Genomic DNA, 11,035 nt, shown 5'->3' on the forward strand with positions numbered 1-11,035 from the left:
CCCTCAGGAGCTGGCTACAGCAGGGGCATTATACACCGCTACAGCAGGCGGCTGGGATTCTCACTGCATCACATGCTCCTTTCCCTGTCTCCGCCTCCCTGGGAGAAAAGGGGGGGTCCTTGTTTTACACGTGGGGAGCAGAGGAGGTGCCTGCAGGGAGTGGGCCGCAGAGCTGGGGTGAAAAGGCAGGGGCTTGGCTCGCTCTCCCCTTCTCAGCACCAGTTGGGGTGGGGTCATTCCTGCATGGGCTCTCAGAGCAGGAGGGTGGGGGCTGCCCCACAGGAAGAGCAGTTCAGTTTTGTAGATGGGTTTGGGGGTACGTGTCTGAAGTCCCTGGGCCCTGCCCTGCGGGGATGTGAGGATGCAGCATTAACGGCTGGGAAAAGCACTTGGAGATCCTGGCATGTAAAGCAGCAGCACTAGATGGCACATTGTCCCTCCTCCGGGACAGATCTCCACAAGGGGCTGGATTGACTGGGGGGAGGGGTAATTGTTACATGCCTTTGGCTCACCCACTGTGCCCCTGGGATTCCCCCCAGCATGGTGCCTCTGCATTGGCTATGGGCTCATGGGGGCCCCAGTGCGGCAGGGCCCTTACACTGAGTGCCTTTAGCCCAGTGCCCCTCGGCTGTATTTCCTGCCCTTCGCCCTGCCTGCTGCCATGGTGGGGATGGGCAGCGCTGCTCCCGCCGAGGGAGACGGGAGTGTTGGGTACGGGCCTGTGAACTGGAAATGGGGATCTTAATATATTTCCCAGGCTGATGCTGAAGTGCGTACGGCAGGGGGAGAGCATGGGGGCTAGGGGTGGCCAGTGTTGATCTAGCTCCTGGGCACGCCCGTATCTCACACCTCATGCAGACTGAGGGGCCTGGAAGAAATTCTCAGTCGCAGGGCGTAGGCAAGCACCTGTGACTCAGCTCGCCACAACGGCCCTGCCTCGTACCCTCCTCACGCTTGGAGAGCGCGGGCCCTGCACAGGCTGGCTGGAGATGGAGCGTGGCATGCGGGGACCCAGAGGCTCTGGAGTTGGCATGTCCATTGCAGAGGAAGGTGGCAGCCACGCACTGTCGGTTCATGCCAGTCGGGTGCAGTCCCTGGGTTCTTTGCCAGCTGCCATCAGCCCTTCAGTCGGGCCAAGTGTGGATGGTTCAGGGCTGTTTGCTGCCCCTGTTCGAGTCGGGGCTCACAGTTACCAAGTGTCAGCTACTGAGGCTGCCTGGGCATTGGAGACACCCCGCGCCTTGGCCGACGGGCAGGGAGCGACTTCGTACGGTACGGCGCGTGGGGCCCTGCACCCCTGCTCCGCGAGCAACATTTCCTTCGTGATTGCCTGGGGGGGCTCCCTGGCAAAGGGGGGGCTCCCCTGCCATGCTCACAGGATCCGGCTCGTGCGGGAGACGCTCCCGGGCCGAGGGCAGCAGGGTTTGTCCCTTGCCTTCTGCAGCGGGAGGGGCGGTTCCAGGGCAGCGGGCGATTGGAAGCGACAGGGACACGCACATGGGGCTCATTAAACTCTCCTCGCCCTTTAATGGAGCAGGGGTCTCCTGCCGCTCCTTGGATTGGGGATCCTGGGCACTGGTGAGCACCCAGGCCCCAGCCACGGGGCGACAACTCGGCTCTGCCCACTCCGGGCAACACGGATCCCCAGGCAGAGCCTCCGGCTTTGTCTCACGGTTCTAAAGCGTGTGCTGCTGCCATGGTGACCAGGGAGCCAAACGGTAACAGGACGGCAGCGGCCCCAGAGCCCAGCACCTGCCCCGTGACAATGGCACCTGGCAGGGAAAAGCTGGGCAAGAGCAGCAGTGCCCCCTCGCGCCAGCAGCTCCTGAGGGAAGAGGAGGTAGGGCGTGGAACGGGGCGACGGGCTGGGCTGGACCCAGGGCCGGGGGGGCAGCAGGGTGTAGAGATGGGGGGCAGGGAATGGATCCAGGGCCGGGGGGGGCAGGAGGGTGTAGAGATGGGGGGCAGGGCAGGGACCCAGGAGGGGTGGGCAGCAGGGTGTAGAGATGGGGGGCAGGGATCCAGGGCCCAGGAGGGGGGGCAGCAGGGTGTAGAGATGGGGAGACAGGCAGAGACCCAGGGCCCAGGAGGGGGCAGCAGGGTGTAGAGATGGGGGCAGGGCAGGGACCCAGGAGGGGGCAGGAGGGTGTAGAGATGGGGGGCAGGGACCCAGGGCCCAGGAGGGGGGGCAGCAGGGTGTAGAGATGGGGGGCAGGGCAGGGACCCAGGGCCCAGGAGGGGGCAGCAGGGTGTAGAGATGGGGAGACAGGCAGGGACCCAGGGCCCAGGAGGGGGGGCAGCAGGGTGTAGAGATGGGGGGCAGGGCATGGATCCAGGGCCCAGGAGGGAGGGCAGGAGGGTGTAGAGATGGGGGGCAGGGCAGGGACCCAGGGCCCAGGAGGGGGGGCAGGAGGGGGTAGAGATGGGGGGCAGGGAATGGATCCAGGGCCCAGGAGGGGGGCAGCAGGGTGTAGAGATGGGGGGCAGGGCATGGATCCAGGGCCCAGGAGGGGGGGCAGCAGGGTGTAGAGATGGGGAGACAGGCAGGGACCCAGGGCCCAGGAGGGGTGGGCAGGAGGGCAGCCCCATAGCACATAAAACGGAGGGGAACGGGGCCTGTGGGGTTGCCTGTGAAGGCCGAACTGGGCCTCGCCAAGCCCCATGGGCCCCGTTGTTGGCAGCAGCCCGTGGGGCTGAGCGGCTCCCAGCTGCATGGGGGGAGGTCTCATCAATGCCCTAGAGGTGGGGAGAGGCTGGCGTCCCATCTCATTCCTTAGGGCTGGAGTCTGTCCTCAGCCTCAGCCCGTCTCTTCATGCTACACCTGGCCTGCCAGCAGGTATCCAATCAGCACCCCCTCGCCCCGTCCTGGGGTGTCCCCGGGCCAAACCCTGCCCTCCCTGGGGTGTGAAGGGAGGGGACAGCGCCCCCAGCAGAGCGCCCCAGTCAGGCCCCGCTTTCCCTGCCCTACCCCCCGGGGCAACAGCCCCGCAGAGGGACGCTGAAGGCTCACTCACCCCCTCTGCCTGTCACCTCCCGCTGCCTGCCCTGGAGGTCTCTGTTCATGGGCCCGGCTCTGTTGTCCGGCCACTGAGGGCTCCTGGCAGCTGGAGGGGATTATAACTCGCAGGTCCTGACTGCATGTGGCTCTTCAAACTGTGGCACTTGTAAGACTCGGGGCATCAAGCCCAGCAGCCCAGCACGCCCCAGCAGGAGTATTCGCATTCTACCCTAAACGACTGCGCAGTGAGGATGTGCTCTGCTAGCCAGCTGCCAGGTTGCGCCGCAGAGGTGGCTGCATGGTAGTGCTGGGAGTCCCCACTCTCCTATTTCATATCCACTGTACAAAGCACTTTGGGACTGTTCAGGGTGCCGGGTGCTAGGAGCCGCCACCCGAAAGGGGAGGCCCTTTGAACCAATCACTTTCCCTTGCCGGGGCTTGGCGATTTTGCCTCCTCCCAGCTGCTAGTTCAGGGTAGCAACTCAGCCTGGGGAGAGGCTGGGCCCTGGGCTGAACGTGCCCTTCTGGTTGCAGCTGGTGAAGAAGGAGGCTGCCTACGAGAATCTGGTTAAAAGGTAAATGGGTTTGTGGAGGGAGGTTTTTAGCTCTTCGTTACTGTGATTAAAGCCGCTTCTCTGTGGAATAATAACTCCCAGCATGTCCGGCAGCAGCGCACTGGGGGCGGCAGGGGGCTACTGACAGAGGGAACCGTGGGCGTAAGGGGACCATATTTTCCCAAAGGAAAACGGGACACCACATGGGGCCAGACCAAGGACAGCTGTCCCCCCCCCCCCAAGTGGGCCCCCACTGCCACCCAATGGCATGGGGCCAGCCTGAGCCCTCCCCATGCACCCACCTGGCTCACCCGCCCAAGCCAATCTCCCGGGCCCTCCCTCTGGCTCAGGACTGGTGTTGCTGCCCGCGCCCCCACCCCCGCATGTTCCTCCACACCCCCTGGGGTCACACCCCACAAACTGCTCCCTTTAAACTCCACGTATTCCCGGAGTGCAGCCCAGGGCCGTCTCCTCTCCCCAGAGCAGAGCAACTGGCCCCTCCCTGGGATCCCGGGGCCTGGAGGAGAAGCCAGCGAGGGCGGGAGGCTGCTGCTAAGGGCCCCTATCGATGGCCCCTGACATCCGCCCCCAGCTCCATTCAGATCAGGGGGGCTGCTCATGTGGCTCTAGCCAGGGGCCCGGGGCCAGTCAAAGCTCCCCTCCCCCCTCGGCTTGGGGCCGGATCCTGGTCCTGCCCGTGGATGTCAGCAAGGAGGTTCGGTGGCCGCAGGCTGGGGAGCTCTGTCGGGCAGCCCAGCTGGGGCACGGGAGCCGAGTGCCTGGAGAACCAGCCCTGGTTATTTGGACATTTATCCCCCAAGCACAGCGCGCCCATCGCAGGAGCTGCAGGCACGAGGGCTTGTTTCACTGCCGACCCTGGAGACCCCTTTGGGGTCAGCACAGTCAGAGCTAAGCTGGCCCCAGTCACCCGCTTCCTGGCCTGTCCTTCCCAGCGGTGCACACGCACCCCCCCCCCGGCTTTCACCCGCTTCGCACGGCCCAGAGTAAATGCCCCTTTTCGCCTCAGTTGTGTCATTTCACTAAGCTCAGATGTGAGAGGACCCCCAAGCCCAGGCTGTGGGTGTGCTAGAGCCCAGCAGTCGCCAGGCCGGGGGGGCTGTTGTGTTGGGAGCTGCCTAGACACAGAGCGAGAGACAGTCCCTGTGCCAAGGACCTTGTGCTCTAAGCAGACAAGATGAGGCGGGAGGGGAAACTGAGGCACATAGTCTCCCATGTCAGGGGACTAAGCAGCCGTTCAGTGCCCAGGAACCTGAACGCTAGGAAACAAAAGTGAAAGCGTCACGTGCATTTTGACTGGCAGCTTGAGGGCCCTGCGGGGGTGGGGGAGGCAGCAGGGAGGTTCCACTGACTCAGTGCAGCCAGGTGCTGACTCAGGCAATGGGGTAAAACTCAGCCCAGGGGTGAGGGGTTTGGTTCTGTCCCCCTCAGCCTCATTCTGCATTTCCATGTAACTCACTCCCCTCTGCGCCGGGGAGAGCTGCAAAGGCTGCCCTGGCTCAGTGCCCCCCTCCTCCGGCCTCTCGTCCCCACAGCTGGGAGTGGGGCCGAGTCCTCTGCGTCCAGAGGGAGAAGCAGGAGGAGAAGAGGCTGGTGAGGGGCTGCCAGAACCTGCGGGCCGGCGTGGCAGAGGAGCTGAGCTTCGCTAACAAGGCACTGCTGATGGTAAGGCTGGGGGAGCAGAGGGGCACTGACCCTACAGGGGCAGCGTGGCGAGAGAGGCTCATGCTGGTAGTGGGGGTTCCAGGCTGGGCACCTTTCACACCCGCTTTGCGCAGTGAGAACGGGGCAGGGGACACCAGGGGAGATCACCCACCCTGGGCATCGCCGCAGTCGGCTCCATCCGGGCCCCCTTTGCACACAAGCCTGTGGCCCCAGCAGGGCAGGAGTCGGCTCCTCGTGGGTGAGGGACAGCGGGATCGGGGCAAGCGGGCGGAGAGTGTTTCATTTGGAGGGATATGGCCCCCTGCTGCCTTTGCAGATCTGCCCATACCACTGAGTCCCAGTTCCCCCCAGTGGCGTCAGCAGAGGTGCAGTGCGAGGGGAGGGTTAGGCCCAGCCCACAGCTCTCCCCACTGCAGGCTCAGCTGCTGCCCACATGGTGGGGGGCACTGGGTGAACCCTTCCTGCTGGGGGGGGAGTGGGCTGGATTCCACCCAGCCCTGCAGCAGGCAATGGGACCAGCAAGATGCCAGGGAAGGGCAGAGGGGTCCTGGCTTCTCACACAGCTCTTGGCCTCCCTGCCAGGTCCGGCGCGCGGCCCTGCGCTACCTTCTGCACTGCGAGCACCTGCAGCTCCAGCGCGAGCTGAACCACGGTGGGAAGTCCTTCTACGTGGAGAGGCTGTGAGCGCCCAGCTCTGGGGAGCAGCGACCTGCCCACACCGGCCCCCTCGCTCGCCGAACTGCGACCCGCAGCGGCCCAGGTTTCCATGGGACCCCAGGCTTTGCACCTGACAGCACTTCCCCATCCTGCCCCAGAGCCGCCTTCCCGACGGGACAGTCGTGGCTGTTGCTATTTCAGAGACAGCGTCAAAACCTGCCGAGAATATTAAAGTGTCAAGCTAAGCGGAGCAGCCTGAGGCTCTGGAGAGAGGCGGCGATTAGATCCCAGCACTGGGGGGGCAGCCCAGAGGCAGCTGGAGACACCATGTCGTGGGGCAGATTTGAAGAAACTCCATGGATTTAGCAGAGACCTTGGCCTCTCTGCTGGGGCGGGTGAGCTCCCCTGCCACCCTCCTGATTATGCCGCAGAAGCCCCACCAATGGGGTTGGAATAACGGGTCTAATCTGTGTGTGAGCATCTCACTCTGGGGGCAGCTCCCGTCCGTGCGGGCACAGAGTCTGCGCAGGGCACTCGGCACCTTGGCGCCGGCCACGCACTGAAGCTGGTTGTGTCACTAGAATTCCCAAGAGACCTTAGGCCTCCCTTTGCCCTTCCCATCCCAGGGCCTCACAGCACTTCGGGCAGGAAGCCTCCCAGTGGCCTGGCAGCATCATTATCAGCACTGTATTGAGGGGAAACTGAGGCAGGGGGCACAGAAGGATCTCGCACCAAGATTACGCCGCAAGTTAGTGGCGCAGACAGGTATAGAAAACCCCAGGAGTCCTGGCTCCCAGTCCCCTTCCCCCACCACCACCGGCCCCAGCCCTCCCCACCCACCAGACCCCACTCCCCTTCCAGAGCTGGGGACAGAACCCAGGAGTCCTGGCTCCCAGCCCCAGCCCTCCCCACCCACCAGACCCCACTCCCCTTCCAGAGCTGGGGACAGAACCCAGGAGTCCTGGCTCCCAGCCCCAGCCCTCCCCACCCACCAGATCCCACTCCCCTTCCAGAGCTGGGGACAGAACCCAGGAGTCCTGGCACCCAGCCCCAGCCCTCCCCACCCACCAGATCCCACTCCCCTGCGAGAGCTGGGGACAGCACCCAGGAGTCCTGGCTCCCAGCCCCAGCCCTCCCCACCCACCAGACCCCACTCCCCTTCCAGAGCTGGGGACAGAACCCAGGAGTCCTGGCTCCCAGCCCCTCACTCACCATACCCCACTCCCCTCCCAGAGCTGGGGACAGAACCCAGGAGTCCTGGCTCCCAGCCCCGCCCCCTCGCCACGCTGGGTGTCTGCACGTGTCAGCTGTGAAGCGTCTCTGACACCTGGTGGCCAAGTGGGTTAATGCAACTAGAGGTGAGACCAGAGAGTCCCACAAGCTGGAGCAGCCCGGGGTGAGCCAAGCCCCCTGTTGGGGTGCAGGGAGGGACCCCGGCAGCGCCTGCCTGGTGGAGATGCGCTAGCAGCGTGGGGCGGCCAGATCCCTGCGTGCCAGAGCTGCAGCTGGTGGCCTCACTGCAGCGTAAGGCCCCGTCCCCTGGGGCTTAGCACTGCATGGGGTGGGGTTAGCTAGACCCCCCGCCCACAAGCCCAGGATTTCCCAGCTCCCCCCCGTGGGTTGCAAGGCCCCTGTTGCTGGCTGGCTGGTGTCCAAGGTCCAGGTCACCCCAGCTCAGGGAAGGGACGTTGGACTCAGCAGCGATGGACACACGCTGTGGCTGAGGGGTGCAGAGGGAACTGGAGCGGCAGCATTCCAGCAAGGAGCGGGCTGGGCACGAGAGGAAGCATGTCTGAACACGTGACACATGCACACACGCGTGTGTGCACTCACACACATGCACACTCCCCCTAGTGAGAGCACAGCGCCCAGGTGCCAACCCGCTCTCTGCACGGCCAGCACTGCATTGCCTGGCTCTGTGCCCAGCCTGGCCTCACTGCAGCCCCTGGAGCTCGAATCCCTGACCTGGGGGCACTGGCTGAAGCAGGAGACACCACCCAGCGCTGTCAGTGCAGAGTGGGGGGGGTCTCAGCAGGGGATCCCCAGGGTACGGACTCACCTCCCCATGAACCCCCCAACACACATACATGTTCCCTCACTGCACCCACTAAACACTCCGCCCTGGCACCATTGACTCCCCCTCCCCACACACACACCCCGACACGTCACAGGCTCACAAACCTCGCACACGCTCCCAGCACAGCTCACCCCCCCTCCGCGGCCACGGGCCTGTTCCAGGAGCCGCACTGAGCCAGGCCAGCTGCTCCGGCTCCAAAGGGCAGAGAACAAAAGGTGCATGTCACGGGCCTTGGTATTTATAGCCTGGGATCACTTACCCTGCGCTCCGGCTGCTGGGCCTGCCCCGTCCCGCCAGCCTGGCTTCTCCCCCAGCTCCAGGAGAGGGGGCAGGGGCTTTCAGGGGCAGGGAGGGTTTGGCAGAACAAACCCCCTTCCCCTTTTCCCCCCGACTTGTCTCCCCCGGCCCAGCCCGATTCCTACAGTCCAAGGCGAGAAGGGACCACGTGACCATCTCACCCGATGGCCTCACCCTGCCCCCAGCGATTCCCGATGGGACTGGAACCAAGCTTTCAGGAAACCGGCCCCACTGGGTTGTAGCATGGACGGTGATGGAGAATCCCCCCAGCCCTGGGTAAATTGTTCCAGGGGTTAATTAGAAATCTGCCCCTTATGTCCAGTCTGAGTTTGCCTAGCTCCGTCTTCCAGCCCTCGGATTGTGTCAGGCCTTTGCCCGCTGGACTGGAGAGCCCAGAGCAAGCAGCTGTTCCCAGGCAGGTACGATCCCCTGGGCTCAAGTCACCCCTGAGCCGTCGCTTTGTTCAGCTGGAGTCTCGCCCTGGGTGGCAGGTTTTCTAGCCCTCCTCGCTGAGCCCTCTCCAACGTGTCCACGTCCTCCTGGGACTGCGGGCACCAGCCCTGGACGCAGGCGTCCAGCCGCACTCGCTCCGGTGCCAAGTACAGAGAGAAAAACCCTCGCTGCTCCCGCGCGCGATGCCCCTTCCCGTGCCCGGGACGGCGGCAGCCCTGCCGCTCACAGCTGGCATTGGGAGCTCCCGTTCAGCTGATGATTCCCCCCTCTGCCCGGGTCCCGGCTTCCCAGGCCAGAGAAGCCCGGGGGAGCAGGCTTGTTTGGCAGGGACGAGCCCAGGCCAGGCCAGCCCAGCCTGTGGAGCCTGGATCCTTCCTGCCAATGGGGGAACAAGGCCCAGCCTCTCCCCCAGGGACACCCCCATGCCCTGGGGAAGGAGGGGAGGCTTCCTCCCTGGCCCTCTGCCCCCCTCATGCCCGCAAGTAGCCCAGAGGCCCCTCCATGGCACCTGGGATGGGTCCCGACTGCAGCCTGGCCCTGGGGTCCCGGCACAGCCTGCGTCAGGCGCCCCTCGGACCCTGGGGTTCAGGCTGGGAGGCACCAGGGCGGGGGGAGAAGGATGGCCCCATGTGAAGGGACAGTGCATGGAGCAGAGCCGCCAGGCCACCCCGTCCCCCGAGCCTCTGTCTCTCTGGCCACACGCTTGGGGGCTGGGGCTGGGGGGGGCCACAGCCAGACGCACAAGGGGTCCCGCAGGCTCTGCCCGGCCCCTCGTGTTCTGTTCTGATTGAGCATCACGGCCCCCCCTTGGCACGGGGAGGGGGGGGAGGCAGGTGGCACCGGCCCAGTGCAGAGGGAATTGGGGGGAACTGCCGGCTGCAGTGAAATGCTGGTCTTGCTCGGGGGTCGTCCCCCCCAAACACACACTCCTGAGTGGTCTGAAAACGTGGGGAGCCCCCCCCCCCGCCCCCCAGCTCTCCCTTGGAGACCATGGGCCCGCAGCCCAGCTGGACACCCCCTGGACACCCCTCGCCCCATGGCCCATGGATCTGCACTGGGTTTGTCGCCCTCCAACCCCGGACTTGGTGCTGAGTCTCTCCCCTCGGCCTGACCTTGGTGGCTCCCCGCCCGAGGGGCCGTCAGCGCCCGGCCTGGCTCAGCGTATTGACAGGGCTGGAGCAAGCCGGCGGCACCCTCCCAGGAGGGGCCTTTCATTAGTGCGTCTGTCGGCTCACATCAGATCAGCCACCAGGGACACGTGCCAGGGCCCGTGGCATCCCCCCCACCCCCGTCCCGGAGACCCACCCCCTTGCCCCACCCTGCCTGGGCCTGCCCCATCCACCCCACCTTTCTCCCCAGCAGCTCGGCTCAGATGTGGGGCGCTCGGGCCCTGCGGTGCCCAGCTTTGTCCCTGGAGACGGGGTGAGCCTGGGGTGCAGCGCAAGGGGCCGTGAGCGGCTCATGCCCAGGATCCGTGCAGGGGGCCTGTGCCTTTCCCGTCCCTTCCTCGTCTCTCCCAGCTGGGGACGGGGATGCTGAAGGTCCCCCAAGCCCCGTTCTTCCTTTCACATCTCCCCCACTCCCTCGCGGCTGGGACCAAGCCCAGAGCTGCTCCCTCCATCAGCCAGCAGGAGGCGGTCACAGCAGCACGGGGACCTCTCCCCCTCCCCACAGCCCTCGCTGGCCCAGGGGAGAGGGTCCCAAGGCAGAGCTGGGGAAGGAGCCCAGCAGACAGGACCTGCCAGTCTGGGGCCCCTGTGGCTGAGGGGTTGCTGGGCCCCCGAGTCGCTGTGGTTGGGGATGGGCAGAGCAGGGGAGGCTGCTCTCTGGCTCCCATTCCCCCCCCAGGGCCATCTGTCGCTTTCCCAAGGTCACTGTGTCCTGCGGGGGGACTCAATAGGACAAAGGGATCAATGTGTCAGCAGGGGAGGGGGCAGCGGGAACTAATGGGCTGCACCAGAGCTGGGCCCCGGGATGGGAGAGCCCCTGACACCGACAGAGTCCCCCGCCCCCAGTCGCCAGCGAGGGGAGACCGTCAGGAAGGGCCTGGCCCTGCCCTGCTGATGCCAGCCGGGCTCCAGGGCAAGGCCGGGGGAGCTGCATGGGGGTGAGAGCAGAAGTAGGCACCCCACCCTCTGTAACAGCCCCCTGCCCTCTGCCATCACCTCCCTTTGCAGCTGGGCAAACAGAGGCACAAAGAGGGGGAGAGACTTGTCCATGGTCACCCACTTAGTCCGTGACTGAGCTGAGAAGAGAACCCAGGAGTCTTGGCTCCCCACTCCCCCAAAATCCAGCAGACCCCACCCCCCTCCCAG

The 11,035-nt window shown here is 65.3% G+C and overlaps 1 protein-coding gene across 1 annotated transcript; it reads left to right on the forward strand.

Annotated features, from left to right (window-relative positions):
• The first annotated feature begins 1,704 nt into the window (after positions 1-1,704).
• C24H1orf189 (chromosome 24 C1orf189 homolog) lies at positions 1,705-6,138 on the forward strand. The gene is made up of 4 exons (XM_039512955.1): positions 1,705-1,840; positions 3,534-3,574; positions 5,107-5,236; positions 5,819-6,138. Exons 1-4 carry the CDS (start codon positions 1,766-1,768, stop codon positions 5,918-5,920), a joined length of 348 nt encoding a protein of 115 aa, XP_039368889.1. The 5' UTR covers positions 1,705-1,765; the 3' UTR covers positions 5,921-6,138.
• Positions 6,139-11,035: the final 4,897 nt, after the last annotated feature.

This window comes from Mauremys reevesii, linkage group 24 (genome assembly GCF_016161935.1).
Source record: "Mauremys reevesii isolate NIE-2019 linkage group 24, ASM1616193v1, whole genome shotgun sequence".
Lineage (NCBI taxonomy): Eukaryota > Metazoa > Chordata > Testudines > Geoemydidae > Mauremys > Mauremys reevesii.